This window comes from Balaenoptera physalus, assembly GCF_965194825.1.
Source record: "Balaenoptera physalus genome assembly, contig: HAP1_SCAFFOLD_1557, whole genome shotgun sequence".
In the NCBI taxonomy this organism is placed as follows: Eukaryota; Metazoa; Chordata; class Mammalia; order Artiodactyla; family Balaenopteridae; genus Balaenoptera; species Balaenoptera physalus.
This window is the reverse complement of record NW_028125239.1, coordinates 15,810-39,494: the sequence shown is the minus strand read 5'-3', so window position 1 is coordinate 39,494 and position 23,685 is coordinate 15,810. Positions and strand designations below refer to the sequence as shown.

The window sequence follows — 23,685 nt, the reverse complement described above, 5'->3', positions numbered from 1 at the left end:
GTTATAAGTAAATTATTTAATATCAACACGTTGGAATTCTATGGCAGGCATATTTTTTCCCCAGTGTTTAAAATCGTTGTAAAATACAGCTTACATTCACCATGTTAAATTTACCATCTTAAGCAATTTTCAGGTGTACAGTTCATAAGGTACATTCATACTGTTGTGCAGCCATCACCACCATCCATCTCCACAACTCTTCATCCTGTAAAACTGAATCTCTGCACCCATCAAACAGTCACTCCCTGTCTCCCGTCTCCCGTCTCCCCAGCCCCTGGCAACCACTCTTGTGCTTCCTGTCTCTGTGAGGTGGACTGCTCTAGGGACCTCATGTAAGTGGACTCGTGTAATATTTGTCTTTTGTGACGGGCTTATTTCATTTGGCATAGTGTCCATCCATGTGGCAGCGTGTGTCAGCATTTCCTTCCTTTTTGAGGCTGAAAAATATCATTAGGCATTTTTTTTAATTTAATTTTTGGGTGGGTAGTACATACATTTAGTTCAAATTCAAGAGGAAGGTTAGGAGGAGAGAAAGATGGGAAGTGGCTGGGAAGTGACTGCAGATGTATATGGGTTTTCTCTTAAGGGGTGATGGAAGTGTTCTAGAATTAGATAGTAGTGATCAATGTATAACTTTTAATATGCTGAAAACTGCTGACTTACACACTTTAAACCGGTGAACTTTATGGTATGTGTGAATTATGTCTCAATAAAGCTATTATTAAAAAATTTTCAATGTCACTTACACTTCAGTTAAAAAAATTTTTATGCGGAATAGAATAAAGTTTTCTTACATGTTGTCCCCCAGTGATTCCAGTTCGTTCCTCCCTTCTTCCCTTCTTGCCTTCCTCCGTTCCCCCAAATAACCATTAATTATTTCTTGTGTAACATTACAGAAGTATTTTTATTTCTTATATTTTTTATTTATAGTAAATAGTAAATATTTATTGTTCCCTCCCTTTTAACCAAAGTGGTAGCGAATTGAACACAGCCAAGCAGGCATCTCTGAAGTCTTTTCTCTTATTTTTAAAGGTAAAAATGCCCCTTTTTATTGATTACTTGCTTACTGTAGGGGATTTAGATAGTACAAAAAAGTATGAAGAAAAATGTAAAATCTACCCATACCCAGACACTGGTAATTGTTTGCATCCTTTTAGACTTTTCTCTGCATGTTCATACTTTTTAAAAATTAGAATCGCGATCATCCTATACTTGCTATTATATATCTGCTTTTTTACTCTTAATATGTTGTAACTGTAGTTTTTATCAGTAAATATAAATCTACATTTTAAAAAATTGATGCATAGTATTAAACTGGGTGGACATTTCTCATTTACTTAACTCATCACCTATTAATATCCATTTAGGTTGTTTCTAATTTTGTCGCTGGTGTAAACAACAGTGAGCGTCTTTGTACACTTGCCAGATCGTTTCCTTGAGATATTTACTGCTGTTTTGCAGTTTGCCAAAGATTTTAAACAATGTACGTTTTAACATATATGCCACAAAGATTTCAATGATATTATTAGCTCTGTGAAAAGATGGTGCAGGCATTTATAGCCTCACTTTAAATATGAGGACTCTGAAACCCAGAAAGATGGCAATGTGTTCCAAATTAGGTTGCTCTTTAGTGTGAGAGCTGGAACTAAAACTCCTGTCTTCTGATTGTGGGTTAGTTTCCTTCCACTGTGGCACACTGCCAGACCTTGAATACCTTGAATACAAAGGGTGATTTTCTATTGTTGCTTCTTCATTTCTAAAAACATGATTCTTGATGTAACTTCCTTTTAGGTTCTTTGTATAATGTTCTAGAATTTATCCATTCAGATTAAAGGTTCATATACCTTCGTTAGGGATACAGGCTAAAGATATACCCTCTGGAACATTTTACTAGCTTATCTGCTAGACTAACATTTTCATTTAATTACTCAAATTACTCACTTATATTGTTATCTTCTTCTGTATAAATAGCACACACAGCCTCAGTTTTTTGTGTTTTGTTTTTTGTTTTTAAAGCTTCAAGTTATCTAATTACCTTTGGGTACTAGCTTCAGTGGGCTGCGAGAATTGCTTTAATTCGAATGCCAGCTCTGTTACTTACTGTGTGATCTTGGGGTGAGTTATTTAAGTCTCTGTATGCCTGGTGTCATCATCAATAAAATTCAAATAATAGTACATGTGTTATAGTGAGGATTAAATGAATTAACACATAAGGAGTGCTAAGCACATTCTGGCATGCACTCATATGTTTATTATTTAATGTACTAACTTAATTGTAAAGCACTTAAAAGTCATTTTGTATTTTGCCATCCTTTGTGTTTTTTGGTGAAATTTTTTGTATGATGTGTCCGTATTCCTATAGGTTTCCCCTGCCTTTCCCCACTCCTCACCTTCAGTTCCGTGTAATATCTTCTGTTAATCTTGAACAGTGTCTTTATTTAGTCAAGCAAGGTGAAAGTGAGGAGCTGCCAGACTTACCTTGTTTCCTGTTGGTAATAAACACAAATTAAATTACTGACATTTTACAGATTATCTCAATCAGTTTTAAAGACAGTGTAAAACAGAATAATGTGAATCCTCATTTGCTAAATGCAGGGTTCTGAGAGCTGTGGTAGCTGCTTTCTCATTCCCCGTAGTCTGCTTTGTTTCTGCTACTTGAGGAGGAAAGCTCATTTGGGTTTTCTTTTTTGTCTTTATACCAGCACATGCAAATGACAGTCCAGGCTCTCCAGGATGAATTGCGGATCCAGAGGGACCTGAACCAGCTGTTTCAACAGGATAGTAACAGTAGGACTGGTGAGCCTTGCGTGGCAGAGCTGACGGAGGAGAACTTTCAGAGGCTGCACACTGAGCATGAGCGGCAGGCCAAGGAGCTGTTCCTCCTTCGAAAGACTCTGGAGGAGATGGAGCTGCGGATTGAGACTCAGAAGCAAACCCTGAACGCTCGGGACGAATCCATCAAGAAGCTTCTGGAGATGTTGCAGAGCAAGGGGCTTTCTGCTAAGGCTACTGAGGAGGACCATGAGAGAACAAGGAGACTGGCAGAGGCAGAGATGCATGTCCACCACCTCGAAAGCCTTTTGGAGCAGAAGGAAAAAGAGAACGCTCTGTTGAGAGAGGTGAGTGGCCACTTTCTCAGTTGTTATGACTGTCTTTTTTTCCTGATTAGTCAGCATTTTGACCTAGATAAATTTATATGCTCTCCTGAGCTAGTGCAAGGGAATTTCTTCTTTCTTACCTAAGTTCTGCACTGATTTCTGTTCTGATTTGCTGTCTTGTATGGGATGACATTGGCTGGCATGTATACTGGTTTAATACCTTTCTGGGGTTTTTTTTCCCCCTCCTGATTTCTGTAGACTCATTTTGTTGCTAGAGGGGCACAGAATTTTCTTGATTTGTTCCTCATCTATTGATTTGTTCATAGAGACACACACAACAAAACCAGAATTAAAGTAGCTAACTACTGCTCAATTTTAAAATATTAATAATTGAAAGTAAGCGATTCCCTCAGTTTCGGTGTGCTTATAAAGTCCTAGGCAGCAGTAATGGATGTTTGCCCTGTGGTTTCCATGGAAACTGTTGCCTTGATGTAAAAGATAGGTGATAAAAATTATTTGCTGCCCTGGAGGCACAGCTAGAGGGAATGATACCAGAGGTATGCTGTCACTTATTTTTAGAGAGGAAACTCAGACTTTAGCTGACCACTGTGTCTACTGATAATTTTTCACTTTTCTATGTAATGCTTCATTTTAAGAAAGCTTAAGTGAAGAATTCATCTTACATTGAATTAAAAAAAAATGACAGCTCTACTTCTCTATATGAGGTCAGAGTCTTCAGATAATTTTCACATTTGGATAGGGGGAAAAAAAATCTCAGAACTATTTTAGTGCCAGTCTGAATAATCCCTTTTTAAATGAAGGGTGAGGAAGGCGGTTAAAAGCAGCAAAACAGCGACTTCCCCTGATGATGGCAACGGTCTGTATCTGCTCTCTGCAATATGGTAGCCACTGGCTGCGTGTGACTGTTGAGCAGTTGAAACGTGGTTAGTGTGACTGAGGAACTGAAATTTAAATTTTATTTAAATATAACTAATTTAAAATTAAATTTAATTAATCAAATTTAAATTTAAGTATCTCTGTGTAGGTAGTGGCTACTGTATTAGGTAGTGCAGCGATGCATAATGCATGATGCGGGTAATGTTACCCGCTTTTCTTAATAATTTGTCTTGAACATCTTTCTTTGTCAGTACATGTAGAGTTTTGTAATTTCAGTTGAATTTATAATGTTCTGTTGCATTTGTTTATATTTCTTACTGTTGAAAATTTAGACTACTGTTAATTTTTCATTATTATAAAACTGTGCTGCACTGAATATCCCTAACCATATATCCCTGTACATTAATTTTTTTCGTTAGCATAAATTTCCGGAAATGAATTTGCTCAGGGTGTGTACGTTTTCAAAACTCTGAATATCAGTCTTGTCTCCCAGAGTGATTGGACCAGTTTATCCTCCCAGAAGCATATACTGTATTTTTACGGTTAATCTGCAGCTATGTGCATTACAGTCTTCAAATTACTGGACTGTATTGTTTTAGAAAATTTTCTATCAACTACTGTGTTGTAGGCACCATCCTGAGTTTCTTTCATTTTACTTTCAAGAGTTTATATTTTAATGAGGTAACCTGGAGCCTGGCCATAGAACATTGTAAGAGAAGGTGTAATCATCTCAGATAGCATGCAGCATGAAAACCCTACCAGCATCGTGATGAAACTTTGAATGTTACGTTTTTACTCCTTCTGTTCTGAATATTTCAACCTGTGCCCATTTATTTTTGAGTTTTGGAGTTAATAAATAGTGAATAGTTAAGGATTATGGAAAGCCACAGTGTTATTCTGGCAGAGAACAACCAGCAATATGGTGAATTTGAACAAGTAGTAGGAAAAAACATGAATTTAAGACTAATTTTGAAGTAACAAGCTCTACAAATATTAAGTCCCACTTCTGAACATAATGTGGAAAGAAATATAGGCCTTGTTAGTTGTATCAATACACAATTCCAGTTGCCATTAGTAATGTAGCATCATCTTACAGGAAACACAGTCCTATGGATTAAAATTATTTAAGAGCAAGTAGAAGTGATTGCTTCATGAACACATGTTTAGACTGCTGGTTCTCCTTTCTTTTTCTCCTACTTGCCTTCAAGACTTAGCTCAAATTTCAGTTCTTCTGTGAAGTCTTCCTTGTGCAGCTCTATACATATATGTAGATGAGCCAGTAATATTATAGTATACTTCCATGTGTGCTTCTTCATTGTTCACTTAATTTTTTGCACCAAGGATGTGTGTGTGTGTGTATATATATATATATATATATATATATATATATATATGAAATTTTATCTTGTCAGTGTCTTAACAAATGCACAGTGGGTACTCAAGAAATGTTGGTTGAATAAGTTGAAATGTAGGGAAAGAAGTTTAAGCCTGGAGCTTACAGAAAGAAGGATAGCTTTTCCAATTCTTTTTTCTCCAGTGTGACCACTGGATACTAAAACCTAACGAAGGTTAGAAAACAAACTAAAACCCCAAACCAGTTTTGCTTATGAGTTTAGGTATAGAAGTTGTAAATAAGATATTGGCAAATAAAATCAGCATTATGATAAAAGGATAATATTCTGACCAAAAGGAGTTTATTCTAGGAATCCAGAATGGCTCAATATGTCATTCACAGTTATAATTTGTAATAGGTGAAAGGAAAAGATAACCTCGTAGTGTTTGATAGCTATCTCAAAGACGTTAGATAAAATGTTAGACACTTTGAAAACTAAACCAAATGAACTAAAAATAAGAATGGAATGATACCTTTATAGCATGATTTAAATAAAACAACTCAGTAAATATGTATTATAAACATATTTTAAACTAGTAGCCAGAATTGTGCTTACTCTGACGTATACTAAGACGCATCCATTAAAGTTAGGGAGAGGCAAAGATACTGTTCATCAGTATTTACATTATTCTGGAAGTGTTAGGCAGTGCTGTTAGATAAGGCAAATGGAATAAATAATGTCAGTAACGGTAATGGAAAGGATAGGGCTAAATTTTCATTACAATGTAGATGGGAACATTAATATAAAGATGCTGCTTTTCCCCCAACTCTGTGAATTTAGTGTAATCCCAATAGGAATATTCTTGACACGTGCCCAAATGATGTTGCAGTTTCTTTGCAAGGAGAACAGTGCGGGAACACTTGTTTAAGCAGCTCATGATATATGTGTTTTAAACCCAGTGATATTAAAATCTGTGGTACTGGCACAGTAATAGATAGCTAGATTGATGAGACAGAATAGAACCAGAAATAATATAGTTTTAAGCATATGACACATGTTTGGGAATAATCGCCATCTATTTGGAAAACAGTACATAGTTACATCAAATTAAGTTCTAGATGAAATAAAGAGCTACTTGTTAAAAAATAACAACACTAGAAGAGAATGTAAGAAAAAGGTTTTAATACAATCTTGAGACAGGAAAGAATCTTTTATTGCCATAGCAAGAGGCTTAAACAATTAAATTTGTGTATGTTAGAAAATACAGGTAACAGAAGCTAAAATGGTAATTTGGAGTAAAGCTTTGTAACATGTGGCTTGACTGTTTCGTTTCCAGAGTGACAAGGTGCTAGAGGCACTCGGCACAGCCTTTCTTTGCTCATTACTCAACAAACATCCATTGAGCTTCTAGAATGTATGTGACCCTGGGATACACGCTGGGTATACATTTTCCATGTCAGAACACATGGTCTGTGCCCTCCTAGAACTTAAAAATCTGGTGAGAGACAATAAACATAATTATGAGAGGAAATAAATTAGTTGAGTCTAATTATGTTGGGAGAGGGGATAAACAGGGTAAGTAAGCATCTTTGAGGAGGTGCCCTTTAAGGGAGATGTGAAGAAAGTTGAAAGAGTCTTGCTGAGCATTTGGGTAAAATCATTTCATGAAGAAGGTTAACAGTTTCAAAGGCCGGATGAGAAGTTTTCAGGAGACAGCAAGGAGACTAGAGGACAAAAGCATATTGTCTAAGGGGAAAACAGGCATGAGATGAGAGGTTGAAGAGGTAGCCAGGGCCAGAGTCATTCATTGCATTCATCAGATATTTATTGGACACTAACCCATGTGCAGAGCACAAGGAAATATAGTAGCAGTGAACAAAACAAAAATCCATGCCCTCTAGGAGACAAAGCACTTGCCTTCAGGATCCCTGCAGGTAGGTAATGCAACAATTTTATTCAAAGTGCAAGAGAAAACTGCACCAATGTTTAATCAAGGGAGTGATCTAGTTTAGCTTTTAAAATCTACTCTGGCTGTGTTGAGAATAAATGGGGGAGGGAGAATTACGAGTGAACAAGGAAGTCTAATAAAGAACTTAACAACTCTAGGTTGGGTGAGTGGTGACTTGAAATGGCTATTGTGCATTATATTACTAGTGTGTCAAGAAAGGCAGAAAGAATTGAGAGCTGGCAACACTGGGATATCCATAGATTTTATTATTATTGGATTATTGTCCATCTTTTTAAAAAGCGGGTTTTCATCAGTTCCAAGACTCATAGTTTTCCCCATCTCAACAGTATGAAATTGAGTTAATAAGTCTTATCCTTGATGGCATCTTAAAATCTCTGTCAGCAAGGCCACAGTCCTACGTGATTTGTTTGCCTGTGTACTCACAAACAGTTAACAGCTGCTCATTTTAGTCAATGTTGTGAGTATTGTTGCTATTTCTCATGTTAACTTTAGCTGTTGTTCAGTATGTCTTCAGTAATATTATGCTGTGAACCAGCATTGAAACAGTTATTGGTATGGAGAAAGTTATAAAACAGTTCAAAATGATATATGATTAAACTTTATGGTTAAATAAGTAAAAAAGGGTCTTGCAATCAGTATAAAATAAAAATTCTGAATGATAGAAGCTTGGGTCATGGTTTATTTGGAGGCATTTCCTTCTTTTCTTTCCAGCACATTAAACAGTGGTTTACCTTATAATCAGTGGCATCTTAGATTTGATGAAATACAGTAACATTAAAATGGCATTCATATCCAGGAACATTTGTGATTAGTTTTCCATTTTGTTTATGAACATGATTCTGGAGATAGCAGGTAAATAATTCCCCCAAATAAAAGCCAAAGAAGAGAAACAAAAATTAAATTAAGCATTGTATTTTCTGTTTGTACTGAAATTACATTGTTACGTGACTTATTGTTAGATTTTGTATTGTTTACTGGAGTGCCTTTCCTTTGATGGATAGAAGCGTGAAGACATCTGTTGGACACATACTGAACTACAGTCAAGACGTGGTTAGTGCCTGGGGCCAGGCGTATGGAGTTTTAACAGGCTTTACAGGTGATTCCGTGATACACCAAAGTTTGGTTCTCAGTCTGTTGGCAGAACATACCTGAATTGGCTATGGAATTTTTGGATTGGCTATCCATATGCATACCAAGCATTGTCTATAGGCTGAGTAAATATTTCAGTTCTATATGTGCTCCTGTTATTTTGAAATGTAGATCCTATTGTGATGAATAAAATACTAATTTGTTGGGAATTCCCTGGCGGTCCAGTCGTTAGGATTCCACGCTTCCACTGCAGGGGCCACGGGTTCGATTCCTGGTCGGGGAACTAAGATCCGCATGATGCACGACATGGCCAAAAAAAAAAAAAAAAAAAAAAAATTACTAATTTGTTTTAAAACATTTACACGTATGTTAATTTTGGTCTCTATAATATTTTAGTCAACAAACCTTGTTTAGTGCAACTGCTCTCATGTTGAGATTTGCAGCAGTGTTTGAGGTTTAAAAGCCCTACTCTTAATCTACGGATTCAATGCAATCCCTGTCAAACTACCACTGGCATTTTTCACAGAACTAGAACAGAAAATTTCACAATTTGTATGGAAACACAAAAGACCCCGAATAGCCAAAGCAATCTTGAGAACGAAAAATGGAGCTGGAGGAATCAGGCTCCCTGACTTCAGACAATACTACAAAGCTACAGTAATCAAGACAGTATGGTACTGGCACAGAAACAGAGATATAGATCAATGGAACAGGATAGAAAGCCCAGAGATAAACCCACGCACATATGGTCACCTTATCTTTGATAAAGGAGGCAAGCATATACAGTGGAGAAAAGACAGCCTCTTCAATAAGTGGTGCTGGGAAAACTGGACAGGTACATGTAAAAGAATGAAATTAGAACACTGCCTAACACCATACACAAAAATAAACTCAAAATGGATTAAAGACCTAAATGTAAGGCCAGACACTATCAAACTCTTAGAGGAAAACAGAGGCAGAACACTCTATGACATAAATCACAGCAAGATCCTTTTTGACCCACCTCCTAGAGAAATGGAAATAAAAACACAAATAAACAAATGGGACCTAATGAAACTTCAAAGCTTTTGCACAGCAAAGGAAACCATAAACAAGATGAGAAGACAACCCTCAGAATGGGAGAAAATATTTGCAAATGAAGCAACTGACAAAGGATTAAACTCCAAAATATACAAGCAGCTCATGCAGCTCAATATCAAAAAAAACAAACAACCCAATCCAAAAATGGGCAGAAGACCTGAATAGACATTTCTCCAAAGAAGATATACAGGTTGCCAACAAACACATGAAAGAATGCTCAACATCATTAATCATTAGAGAAATGCAAATCAAAACTACAATGAGATATCATCTCACACCAGTCAGAATGGCCATCATCAGAAAATCTACAAACGATAAATGCTGGAGAGGGTGTGGAGAAAAGGGAACCGTCTTGCACTGTTGGTGGGAATGTAAATTGATACAGCCACTATGGAAAACAGTATGGAGGTTCCTTAAAAAACTAAAAATAGAACTACCATACAACCCAGCAATCCCACTACTGGGCATATACCCTGAGGAAACCATAATTCAAAAAGAGTCATGTACCAAAATGTTCATTGCAGCTCTATTTACAATAGCCAGGACATGGAAGTAACCTAAGTGTCCATCAACAGATGAATGGCTAAAGAAGATGTGGCACAGATATACAGTGGAATATTACTCAGCCATAAAAAGAAATGAAACTGAGTTATCTGTAGTGAGGTGGATGGACCTAGAGTCTGTCATACAGAGTGAAGTAAGTCAGAAAGAGAAAAACAAATATAGTATGCTAACACATATATATGGAATCTAAGAAGGAAAAAAAAAAAGTCATGAAGAACCTAGGGGCAAGACGGGAATAAAGACACAGACCTACTAGAGAATGGACTTGAGGATATGGGGAGGGGGAAGGGTAAGCTGTGACAAAGTGAGAGAGTGGCATGGACATATATACACTACCAAACGTAAAATAGATAGCTAGTGGGAAGCAGCCGCATAGCACAGGGAGACCAGCTCGGTGCTTTGTGACCACCTAGAGAGGTGGGATAGGGAGGGTGGGAGGGAGGGAGACGCAAGAGGGAAGAGATATGGGAACATATGTATATGTATAACTGATTCACTTTGTTATAAAGCAGAAACTAACACCATTGTAAAGCAATTATACTCCAATAAAGATGTTAAAAAAAAAAAGGTGTCAGATATGGGGATATATGTATATGTATAGCTGATTCACTTTGTTATAAAGCAGAAACTAACACACCATTGTAAAGCAATTATACTCCAATAAAGATGTTTAAAAAAAAAAAAAAAGCCCTATTTAACTAGGTTCTAGGCTAGGAATTTTGGCTCTAACATGTCTGAGGAATGCCCATCTGTATCTTTGGCAGTTGTCAGGTAAGAGCAGAGGAGGTTAGAGGGAAGAAAAGAGAAATAAACATATATAGAAAAAAAAATAGAAACCTTGGACAAAGAGTAGGAAGAATTAAAAAAGAAAAAAGGTCCCTAGTTAGTTTTCCCTTTCCTAGTGATTTTGGAAAGTGTGAACAGTTGCATCGCATAACTTACTGATTCAGGTTATCCTTCCTCATCTTTTTTTTGTTGTTGTGTCATTTGTACCTCATTTCCATTTTGACAGGAAGATATGTTTTCTCAGAAGCATGCTGTTACTTGAGATGGTAAAGGGTCAAAGTGCAGTGCTGTCTGACAACGGCGGAGTTGAGGTACAGGAGGAGTAGTGAGGGTTCCTTCTTCACTTCTCCGTGTGGAGTACAGTAAGCCCAGAACTTGTGTGGAGGATTGAAATCTGCTGAAGGGACATCTACCCTTGAACCAAGGGTGCTGGAGGCTAAAACCTGAAACTTGAAAGAAAGAAATTTCAGACATAAGTACTACTTTTCAGTCACAAATGCTCCTTTCTCTCAGTTGTGTAAGTAAATGTTGACTTACGTTTAAAAAGAAAGAAACTACTAACGACGGAGAAATTTTGTTCCTAACTTGTTTGTTTTCTTTCTCTAGTCATTATTCGTTATTAAATCAGTGAGAGGAACTGAACACATTTTCTACCGTGTACCACAGTTGACAGTATAACAAGATCCAGATAATTCTACCTGTACGAATCTCTGGGCTTTCTTTAATTTGTGTAGAGTGAAAATTTTCAGGCTAAAAAGAGCGAAATAAAGCAAGCACTAGCACATTCGACTTCTTACATTTGTCTGAATGGTACATTCTTTTTTATTCCCAGAGTCCTCTCCCTTTATTACCAGTGCAGGAGTCAGAGGCTCGATGTGCTCTCTGGGAAAGGGGAGTTGGTCAGCCCACTGACTGCAGGATGTGTTCATAATGAGCTTTAATGCGCAGGCCTTTGAATGGAGATCTGTTAGGACTGATAGGTTTTACAAGCTCTTAACAGGAAAGCTTTATGCCTGCGAATGGTTTAAAGTGCACCCTAGTTCCTTAGCAGAAGAGGATTTTTTTTTTATTCAAATGGATTTCTTTCCTTATATATTGCTGATATGCTTGCTAGAGTTTAAAATGAAATTGTAATAGTTTCACTGTAAAGCATTTGGAAATTTCCCTAATATCTGTGCGCCCAATTTATCACCTGTTTACAGTGTAGGGAGTAGATTCAGTGTGGACAGACTGGAGGCTGGGGGGTAACTGATGAGTTTGTTGTTTTAATGCAGGTGAGAGGTGATTATGGCCTGAACTAATGTGTTCAGATTTTGTCCTGGATTAATGTGTTCTGCATTTTACTGTCTTAATGAAGTGTTTTATCTTGCAGGGGTTAATTGTGGATTAACTCGATCCTTAAGGAGACTTGCTTTTACACTCTGTTGGCTCTAGTCTAGGTAGCCTTCCCTCCAGGGCTAGACTGTCTCTACTCCTAAGACGTGGCCTTTCTGGTGTCTCTGCTCAGTGCCTCTGATGTTCTCTCCACTCTGGCTCTTTGGAGCTTGAATTCTTCCCAGCCCCATGTGAGTTCAGGTAGTTGCTCAACTCATAGCTCTCTGGTAGTTGTTCTTTGACACTGTGGAGTCTTTCCCTGTACATGCAGGCTTAGTATTTGGTCAAAGACTCCAGGGGACCCCTGTCAGATCAGACACTGCTGCTTTTCTGGCTAGCTTCTTCCTCTGTGTCATTCTGCTCTGCACATTTCTCCTGTCTTTGGGACTCTTACCCACTGATCTGTCTTCTGAGCTCTGCGGGACTGCTGTTTTCTGTTTGGTCTTCCTCTCCCTGCATCACACATTGGATAGCAAGTCCGGACCATAACCTTGTTAGTTTCTCTTCTCTCAAGGATCATACTCCTGTGCTGCTTGTTTTCCAGCGTCTGAAAACAGTTGCTTTATGCATTTTTGTCTAATTTTGACATAGTTTATGACAGGAGGGCTAGTCTTCTGTCTGTTATGATCAGATTGTGTTGACCTTGTAGAGGGTGAGAAGTAAATAGGAAACTCGTTGAAGGATTGAAAACAGACTATTGCCGTGATTTGTTGATGCTTTATCTAGAGTACACCATTGCTTTCTTTAAAATGGACAGAGGAAATGAAAGGAAACTTAACTCGAGGCTGTTGTAGTAATCTAGGCTTAAACTAGGCTGGAAATGGAGTGAAATGATAAATTCAAGAAATCTTTTGAAGCTGGAACAATTAGGACCTGCTCTAGAAGGTGGTAGGAAGTGAAGATGTGGGAGGAATGAAAGGAGACACTGTGCTGTTTGGCTTGAACCACCGGGAGGGTAATGCCATTTAAGGAGATGGGCAAGACTCATCAGTCTTCAGAGGAGGGGCTAGGTTAAAGAGGAGAAAATGACGAGTTTTGTTTTGGATGAAATAAGTTTGAGTGACCTAGTAAACATCTATATACATGTCAAATGGGCAGAGCAGAGGGCAGGGCTAGAATTTCACCAGCACTGTTCAGATGGAAAATATCCATCTGTATTCTCTGCCATCACTAGGGGCTGTACCAGGGTACTCTGGAAGTACTGGCTGACTCAGAGACATTCCCAGAATCTGACAAGAAAATAGCCTGAGGATGTCTGGTAACTTCAGGGTGATCCTTGAAGACCCTAACTGTGATATTCTGCCATCTCCTTCCTTCCTTTCTGATCCTGAACGCACTGACATTTGGACTGAAAAAAATAGCTATGTTTTTCTGCCATTTGCTACCTGTAGACTGTTTAGGAAACTTGTTCAGCAGTCTTACCTTCTTTTTTTTTCTGATTGTAGCCCCTCTGGAGAGAGATTTCCATCGTAGGTAGCCCGGTGGTTGTTGCTCTGGGGGAGGATGCTGTGCAAAGGAGGTTGTCCACACAAATGCTTTCAGTTGTTTTGTGCAGTGCGGACTGTGGCTACTTTGATTCCTCCTTTTTCTTTTTTTTTAAATAAATTTATTTCTTTTTGGCTGTGTTGGGTCTTCGTTGCAGTGCGCGGGCTTCTCATCGCGGTGGCCTTTCTTGTTGCGGAGCACGGGCTCTAGGCGCGCGGGCTTCAGTAGTTGTGGCTCATGGGCTCTAGAGCGCAGGCTCAGTAGTTGTGGCGCACGGGCTTAGTTGCTCTGCGGCATGTGGGATCTTCCCGGACCAGGGCTCGAACCCGTGTCCCCTGCATCGGCAGGCGGATTCCTAACCACTGCGCCACCAGGGACGTCCTGATTTCTCCTTTTAAAAAGGGACTATTTCTAATCCCCTTTTTGGATTGTTTGGAGTTCTGATAATATGTCTTGGAGTCCTGTGGAAGAGTGACACACAACCTGGGGATGTGCCGGAGCTTCACCTCTTGTGGTGGCTGGGATCTGTGTGACTTACCGTGTATAACCAGGTGTGCAGAGACGGGGACCCTCCTGTACCCCTTAGCCTGAATGCAGTCTGTGTGCTCCCTGGTCCACAGGGAAAGGTCAGGAAGACAGAAAGTGGATCAGAGTGTCTTACAAGGCCGGGGTAGTCATCTTTGCATGTAACTACTACTCCCTCGCCTCTCCACTCCCCTCTTGAAAAAATGAGAGTGAAAAGGAGGGCACTTACTCTCTTTTTTGCTTCTCTCGTATAGGAGATGCATCGGAGATTTGAGAATGCCCCCGATTCTGCCAAAACTAAAGCTCTGCAAACTGTTATCGAAATGAAGGTAAGTGAGAACTTCCTAAGGAATCTTATGTGTCATTTCACATTTTATTGTGTGAGTTTAAGAAAGTGGTATGTAATAATAGTTCGCTCATTTTGTAGACTGAGAAGAAATAGTAAGACTTAATGAAAATGACATTAAAAGAACTTCAGTTTCGTTTCCTCTTGTCCAGCATTTCTTGGAGTCAGCTGTTCTCAAACCTTTTGATATCAGGGCCCCTTATTCTCTTAAAATGACTCATTTCATTTGTTTTTAAGACAATGTCCGCCAAATACCAAGTTTGTGTGTCAGTTCTTCTCTCGAGTTAAGAATAGGGTTCCGTGAAAAAAGTACCTGATTGGGCTTGCAGCTCACAGAGCACCCAGTGCTGTCCTGGGAGCAGCGTCACACCCAGGTGCAGCAGCCGGGCCTGGCCCCTTCCTTTGTCGTCACACAGCATGGTACAGAGATACATACTCAAGGGCTGAGCATATGAAAAGTCACCAGGGACATTCCTAAGTGAGCCAGTGTTTTAAAAATGTTCTTTCTTATTTTTCTTTTTTGTCTGAGAGTGCTGACACTGAAGAATACACTGACGGCTAGCACGGTTTGGCGCTGTTGTCCAGAGGCACGAGCGCTTTTGCCTGTCCTTTATACCTTTAGTGCACGTGTTAACACAGTGGAAAAGGCACATAAAGTCATAGTATTATTATGAAAATAGTTTTGACTTCTCAAAAGGGCTAGGAGGCACCCCCAGGCTTTCACGGACTATACTTTGAAAACTTCTGCTTTAAGTTACTGAGTAGTTAGAAATCTTTAGGCTGAATGTTATGGTGATTGGTGACTAAGCGCTTGCCTTCTGTGTTAAATTCCCTGAATTCAAAACCTGGCTTTATTTAACCAGTTGTATGACATAGAACAAGTAACCTAACCTCTCCATACCTTAATTTCTTTATTGATAAATGGTGATAACAATAGTACCTATCCCATGGGTTCTTTTGTGGTTTAAATTAGTTAAAACGAGTAAAACACTTTAAACAGGACCTGGCACATAGTAAACATTCAGTCAGTGTTAGCTGCTATGCTATTATTATTTTTATTAACAACATATTCCTTCTTGCAAGAGCTAGAAGACTCTTACAGATAGGGACCCCTCCCTCTCCCCCTCCTTCCCTCTCTGTCTCTTTTTTTAACTTCTTTGTATCCCCTAAAAAATTTGACACGGTGTTTTGCATCATGTGCCTTCATTTAATATTTGTTGATGTGGCAAGAGTCTTTAGTTTTTGGTATATAAATAGTTTTATGTAAATAGATGCTTCTCAAGTACAGTTATCAGAATGGTTCTCTTAATTTAGAAGATTTCCTCTTAAAACTTTGTTTTGATTGTTGTATACATCTTTATTCTCACTGGGGAAAGGGTTTACCAAACAAATACCAAATTAGTGGATTCTGGGTTCTTTATAGCTAGACAATTCATAGTCTTGAACATAATCTTGTAAACAGCCTCTAGAAAGGTGTAATTGCATATTCACATTTCCCACGAGTTTATTGGTACATGTTATTTCCTGATCCCTGTTGGAACCTAAAAACACACGAGTATACCTGTGTTCACAGAATTATTTTGCTTGCCTTTTGATGGCACAGGGAAGTGTACTGGTTTTAACTGGCAATAGATCTATTTTAAGTTGTGTTAACCTCCAGCCATTCTGCTAAGAAGCAAGAGACTGAGATTCTGGTGGCCGAGTGGGGTCAGGTGGATGTTATGTTGAAATTGCAGATGAAATAGCTGAGATGCTGAGAGTGTGGCATGAGCTTGAGAGGATCATGAAGACCTAGACTGGTCTTTGGGGGACATGGGAAAGGAGGTGATGGTGGACAATCAAAGAGCCCAGCTGTCTTCAAGGTGACGTAATATTCTTTTCTCTCTCCTCCTCCTCTCCCTCCTCCTTTCTCCCACTTTCTTCCCTCTGCTTCCTTCTCCCTTCTCTAACTTCTTCTCTTCCCTTTAGCAGTGGAGGAGCAGGGAGGAATTACTGGACTGCTGTAGGGTTAGAGTTTTGCTGGGTAGATATGGCAGAATTACTGGGATGCAAGTGAATTGAGGGTGGAGGTGAAGGAGTAGTTGGGATGATGAGTCCAGGAATGTAGCCTGGATAGGAAGGAAGAGAATTCAGAATGGATGGACAGGTTGGGAGAAAATGTAGAAGTTAGGGAGGTGGAGGACTCTGTGAGATACAAGAGCAGCAGTTAATGTGAGTGACGGTGTGTCAGGCCTGGGAGGAGAGGCCTGGGTGATGTGGTCTTGTAAACTGGATAGCTAAAATGGACTGGAGGATGAGGGCGTTGGCATTACGGATGTCAAGGAATTCGGACATTGAAATCCTAGGATTCTGGCAAGAGTGGCATTTGAAGGAGAGATCTATTGTCAGCCGGGTGCCGAAGACTTCTTCAGCGGGCGGGAGTGACGGGGAAGCCCCTAGATGGCAGCCGTGCGGAGGGAGAGTGAAGAGGAGTGTGAGCTTTAAATGGGAGCAGCATGGAGGAACCTGGAGGATGCCCACACTTCTCCCTGCCACTCTGTGATGCTGGTGGATTAGTGAACTTCAATGGAGAGCGTTGGGGGAAATTATATCCTTTGGGAAAGCCTGGGTTTACTTAGAGCAGGGAGGCAACTTTTGAAAAAAAGTTGAGCATTTGGGAAATCTAACAAGGAAAAGAGGATTTCAGTGGACTCAGTGGGGTTGGTTGATTAATGATGGGAGACCCAGGGCTGGGGAAGTATAGAGTAGTAAGATGATAAAGAATTTATTTATTTAGTTATTATACGTTCTAGGAGTAAGAAACCTCCTTGGAAAGGGCTGTCCTCAAATAAACCCAGCCTGAGTACTGGTCGGTGCTACAACTAGTCCAACATACCAGGCGTTAATTTTCTGGCCTCATCCCAGAAAGTAGCCTGGCAGGTTCTTTTTCTGCCTCATGGCTTTCAGAGCTGCAGTTATGGTCCCTTTTTAGGTGCAGATTTTATGGTGCATGATTTGATAGTGAGTGTCTGATTTGGTCAAGAGCTGCCTCTCTGTCTGTGTTGGGATTTTCAGATAGTGCATTTGAAGCCGTTTATTTGTTTATTCTTCATGGGCCGGGATAGTTTTAAACGAGTAAATCAAAATCCTGGTTTAGGTTTAGAGTGTCTCTGATTGTGTTAATTTAATATGTTTAATTTTGAACCAAATGTAAGTTTCATTTGAATAGATTTGTAAAAGAAAATTTTCGTTGTGTTATTTTTAAAGGTAATGCAATGCAAGTCAGAGGAGTACAGCCCTCGCCTCTCCCCCGAACCTAAAAATAGCTAGCTCTAAGTGTCTCATGATAAATCCTTTAACTCTTATCGGCATACTCTCAGATAACAAAGAAAGTCAGTCAAGACAGGCTTGAGGTAAAGTGAAAAGAGGAAGTCAGTCTCAAAATTTCTTCCTAAAGGAATGGTTTCTCTAAACTTCCAAATAAAATAAAGCTATACTGAATTTATGCTCTTTAAGGTCTTTACTTCTTAGGTGAATAAGCATATGCAACTATAGATGTAAAAGTATCTATTCTTTGTAGGAGTTTTTCTGTAATTGATGACATCTAAAGTAATCTGGGGATAAACTGGATACTGTGACAGACAAAACCAAGAAAATGAGTATAGACGGATGTTGTACTAGGAGGTGATATTCGTGGTGATGCTGATTTACAAGGACAGTGACGTTTCTTTTTAGAAATCATTATGAGATATTTGAAATGCATGGTGAAGTATAGCGAATAAGTAAGATTACTAATGCAGTAAGTAGCCTCCTCTTATCTGCAGGGGATAGATAGGTTCCATGACCCTCAGTGGATGCCTGAAACCACAGATGGTACCAAAGCCTATATATACTATGTTTTTTCCTATACATACCTATGATTAATTTTATAAATTAGGCACAATGTGTAAGGGATTAGCAACAGTAATTAATAGTAAAATAGAATAGTTATAACAGTATGCTGTAATGGAAGTTATGTGAATAGGTCTCATTCTCTCTCTCTCTCTCTCAGTATCTTACTGCACAAATCTAATGCCTTCTTCATCTAAACTAAGCACTTGTCATGCACTGTAGCCGTAACTTTTGCAGTTTGAGGTGCAACAGCAAAACTGGCACGAATTTCTTTTTCCTTCATCCCAATTTCACTGCTGGAAGATTCGTTCTGACTGTAGATCTTAGCAACCTCAGCATATGATTTTTTCTCTTAGTGAGAACTTCCACCTCTTCACTTAAAAGAAGCACCTTACGGCTTCTCTTTGTCAAATCTGAATTGCCAGCATACTACTCTTGTGCTTTGGGGATGGTATTAAATAAAATACTGTCACGTAAAAATGGTCACTTGAACACAAGCACTGTGATGCCAGGACTGTCCATCTGATAACCGAGACGGCTGCTGTGAGTGCCTAACGGGCGCGGGTACACTGGACAAAGGGATGATTCACGTTCCGGTGGGACAGAATGGGATGGTGTGAGAGTTCATCATGTTGATTGGAACAGCGGTGCACAGTTTAAAACTTCTGAATTGTTGTTTTCTGGAATTTTCCATTTGATATTTTCTGACCACAGTTGACCTCAGGTAACTGAAACCACAGAAAACAGAACCACGGAAAGTAAAACTGTGGAAAAGGCGGGACCACTGTGTGATAAAGTGTAACTGTTAACGTAATTATTCATCCTTTTGTTTTTCTGCAGTGGGACGTTATCAGATCTTTATTATTGTAGATAATGGTTATACGCATTATTGTGTAAATCTTTGAAACCTTCTTACTCTTTTCCCCACTCCTTTGGGGGCAGAAGTAAGCCTTTTAGGGGGGTCAAGTAAAACGATAAAATATTATAGCTAGAAAAGGTTTTACTGTTAATATTACAGATGTTTTCACTAGAAGTTTGTTGACCATAAAGTACTTAGAAACTTTAACTAGTTTTCCATTGCTTCTACTTCTTTAGTTAATACTCTCAATTTTAATCAAAAGGGTGCAGAGGAAAGGATAGAGGAAAAATCATACTATAGATCTCAGTCCTCCTCCTCTCCACCATATGGCCATGAAGGATATATTTTAGAAGCAAGGCACCAGTTGCAATATTTCTACATATTTGTTTATCTTTATTAAATTTCACATCTGTAAAGACAGACTTGTGCAACCTCTCTTGACTTTTTGCGAATACTTTAATGTCTAAATCTTCCTTTGTCCTCAGGATTCAAAAATTTCCTCTATGGAGCGTGGGCTCCGAGACTTGGAAGAGGAGATTCAGATGCTGAAATCGAACGGGGCTTTGAGTACTGAAGAACGAGAGGAAGAAATGAGGCAAATGGAGGTCTATCGGAGCCATTCTAAATTTATGAAAAACAAGGTCATTGTGTGTGATACCGTAATTTTTAAATGGGGTTTGAAAAATTGATGCATGTTCCTACTTCTTTAGTGATGATGGACCTCACGCTGTGTTTATCAGGCTTCAGGGAAGAATACTCGTACCGTAATTCTTTCAGATAGAACTTTCCCAGAATTAAAGTCAGAATTACTGATGTTGTATAGTTATTTCAAATTTCACTTCAAAGAAAATTACTTGTATGAGGCTAAGTGTGTATTATCACAGTTTAACATTTCATGTCTACCAGTACTTCTGAGGCGATTAGTAGGATTACATCCAGATGAGTTTTTCTCACTATATGAAACATCGCATTCTCTATGTCTTGTGAACAAATTTAGAAGTCAAATTCAGCCTAAGAGACTGAATCCAGCTCCCCTTTTTTTTCCTGAAATGGCTTAAATAAAATCGTGTTTTCCCTTCAAACACAGTTCCCTAAAGGAAAGCCCTTTGCGCTCTCCCTTGGAGAAGACCCGTGTGTATCAGGTTTATTGTTTCCCACGTGCACTTGGGGTGTATGTACAGTAGGATAGGCATCGCTGAGACATATCAGTCTGTATTATAACCTCAGTCACAGTATTCCTTCTTTAGAGCCAAAGGCGTTTATTTTGATCCTATGAACTATTTTAGGCAAATTGGAGGACTTAGTTTATTACAGTTATCAGTTTATCAGGTCTGTGGTGTTTTAAAGATCATAGTTTCAATTATAAAATATTAGCTAGAAAATAAGTGTTCCTCCCCCTCCCCCTGCCCCCCATATCCCAATTGTGTTAGTTCCCTAATTTCTCAGAAGTGAACAGTGTTCCTTTAATGATACAGTTTCTGGCTTCTTTCTGTGATACCCATACCTGCATATAAGTCAGTAGAATATTCCTCTGTTATTTTAAGAATCTGTTATCAATGACTACGGCCAATTTCATGTAACTTTTAGAACTTAAAAATTCACATATCCAACTTTCTGTTAGTTTTGATTTATCATTCTAACTTGAGAACAAAATAAAATCATCTCTGCTTCCCATTTGCTGATTAGCACATTTCAGTTCATTACCCTGTGAAAATAGTGAGCCCATCTAGGGTCCTTTGAAGAGGAAATTAGGGGAACAGATTTGATTGTGTTCTATGAGTTATTGTTATTTCCAGTTACTGCTCTGGCTCAAAAGCAGATAATAAGAAGACCTAAGTTGACACATGAGTGAAAAAGAATAACAATGTCGTGACAGGTAGAGCAACTGAAGGAGGAGCTAAATTCGAAAGAGGCTCAAGGGGAGGAGCTGAAAAAGAGAGCGGCTGGTCTTCAGGCAGAGGTCTTTGCCGAAGGATTTACCCTTTGCGTGCAGTGATCCCACAGTGGGACCCTGCTGCTCTGGCTCTGGGTGCTCGCACTTTCACTCTGTGGTCGGCAGCTTTGCCCGGGACTAGCACTAACCAGCCTGCTGTGCTCTTTAACTGACTCCTGTTCACCGGTTTGACCCACGTGCCACCCTGTGTGCAGCGAGTCCTCATGTGCTCTGGAAGCCCTGTCCTTGGTTTTTTTTTTTGTTTTTTTTTTTATTTAATTTTTTATGTTTTTGGCTGTGCCACACGGCATGCGGGATCCTAGCTCCCCGACCAGGGATTGAACCCGCGCCCCCTGCAGTGGGAGCGCGGCGTCTTAACCACTGGACCGCCGGGGAAGGCCCCCTGGTTTTTTATTGTTGCTTTGTCACTGTGTGGATGGTGCTTCAAAGCTGTTTTTTCTCGACTCCTTTCCTGTTAACCAGAAGCTTGTTGATTTATGTGAATGGTCTCTTTCTCTTCTTAGGTACAAAGAATGTGCAGATGTTCTAGGTCCATCACCCAGGGTTTATTTGAGTCTGATTTCTTGAGTGAAGTGCTTTACCTTCATATGTAGACATCATCTTTAAGTCCCCGATAGGTGATTTTGCAACAAATTTTACTGTCTTTGGAACAGATGTATAGAAGTGATTAGCTGGGCTTCCCTGGTGGCTCAGTGGTTAAGAATATGCCTGCCAATGCAGGGTACACGGGTTCGAGCCCTGGTCTGGGAAGATCCCACATGCCGCGGAGCAACTAGGCCCGTGAGCCACAACTACTGAGCCTGCGCGTCTGGAGCCTGTGCTCCGCAACGGGAGAGGCCGCGACAGTGAGAGGCCAGCGCACCGCGATGAAGAGTGGCCCCTGCTCGCCGCAACTGGAGAAAGCCTGCACACAGAAACGAAGACCTAACACAGCCAAAAATAAATTAATTGATTAATTAATTTAAAAAAAAAAAAAAAAGAAGTGATTAGCTTATTTAGTTATCTGGTCAGTTAGAAGTAGCATGAAACTTAAAGTCTCTAAATCTATTCAGTAGCTCAATCATCTGTCTAGAGAACTTGAAATTCCATTTCAAACTGTGATAAAATGATTATAATAAAATAGCTGACACTTGAGTACTTATTGTAAGCATTTTATAACCTACTAAGGTAGGTATATTCTCAACCCAATTTATGGATAAGGAAGCTGAGGTAACACAGTGGTGCTCAGGAAGCACAGTTAGTAAGAGGCAGAGTTTGATTTTTACACAAGCCATTTGGTTCCGGAACCTGTGCTGGTAAGCTCTGCACTCCACTGCCCTATACTAGGCTGTGCACGCATTTGTCTCACAAGTGTCAGGAAAAAAACTGCTTCTGAAAAGTACGGTAGGATAAGACTGGAATACAGCATTAAAAGAAAAAAAAAAAAAACCACTTGTGCTAATTTAGTGTGTTTGCTATTTATGGACCACTTTATAGTATAGATAGAAAAGTGAGATATTTTGTCTAAAAGGGTCCAATTTGGTTTGTTGTAACCATGTATTGTCTAGAGGAGAAGTTGATCTATAACTTTTTTTTCCTCAGCTAGTAGTATTAATTTCTTTTTGTGTCGAACAATAGGCTAAACATTCTATACACTTTTTTGGTTTAATCTGTACGCAGTACAGTGGCACTGGTTTGCTTTCTCCATCTTACTGATTAGGAAACCAAGGCTTAGAGAGGTAGTTACCCAAGAAGACACACTCGTTCGTTCTCACATGGGATTGACTGCAAAAGCCTTATGCTCCTAACTTTTAAGGAAAATTTGTGCTTCTAAACTCTTCTATTTAGGATATTTTCTTCTTTTTCTCAGTCTTTATGGTCAGTATAGCATTATTTGAGGATTATTTAGTAATGCAGATGATGAGGAAACTGAGATTTTATATTTATTTTTGATCACATGGTCTAGAGGTAGCTGGAAATTTGAGTAATCTTTAAGCCATAGTTCTTTAGCTGATGAGGTGAGAACATTTTGAACGTTTCTCCTGACTATTCATTCATACCACAAGTGCGTTTTTAGTGCATTCTGTTTGTTAGGGGTGGGATGTTGGTAAAGGGATGTCATGAAAGATGCTACACCATTACAGTATGTGGCAGCTCCTGGGTACGTATCTGTGTTACAGGATGGAAGTAGCTGCTGTTTACAGCTATCTTCCAGTGATGTCCTTAGCAGCTGCGAGTATTTTGCATACAGTGAGCACACAGAAATGTTTGTTGAATGAATGAATATTCTATTTGTAAGTAGAGATTTCATGCATATGAGAAAAATGCTTGTCTTCCTGATGAAACAGAACAGTAAATTATAAGTTTATTTTTAGTCCTCCTTAAAAGTAATTTTAATTACAGTAAAATTTATTTCATACTTTCTCATGGGAAATTGTTCTCAAAAACTTTGTCCCTTATGCCTAAGATTATTTCA

At 39.1% G+C, this 23,685-nt stretch overlaps 1 protein-coding gene and 1 long non-coding RNA gene across 2 annotated transcripts in view; one reads left to right on the top strand and one right to left on the bottom strand.

The window, feature by feature from the left end:
- The window catches only part of LOC309653961 (ELKS/Rab6-interacting/CAST family member 1-like), a 110,280-nt gene that overhangs the window by 71,964 nt on the left and 14,631 nt on the right, over positions 1–23,685 (top strand). Inside the window, exons 3-5 of the mRNA XM_082478674.1 lie at positions 2,703–3,119; positions 14,456–14,530; positions 19,762–19,923. Of these exons, the coding sequence (XP_082334800.1) occupies positions 2,703–3,119; positions 14,456–14,530; positions 19,762–19,923 (654 nt within the window). The remainder of the gene's footprint in view (positions 1–2,702; positions 3,120–14,455; positions 14,531–19,761; positions 19,924–23,685) is intronic.
- On the bottom strand, positions 7,524–11,334 carry LOC309653965. Its single transcript, XR_014259686.1, has 2 exons — positions 11,025–11,334; positions 7,524–8,670 (listed from the first exon to the last, which is right to left on the bottom strand). It is a non-coding gene; the product is annotated as an uncharacterized lncRNA (long non-coding RNA).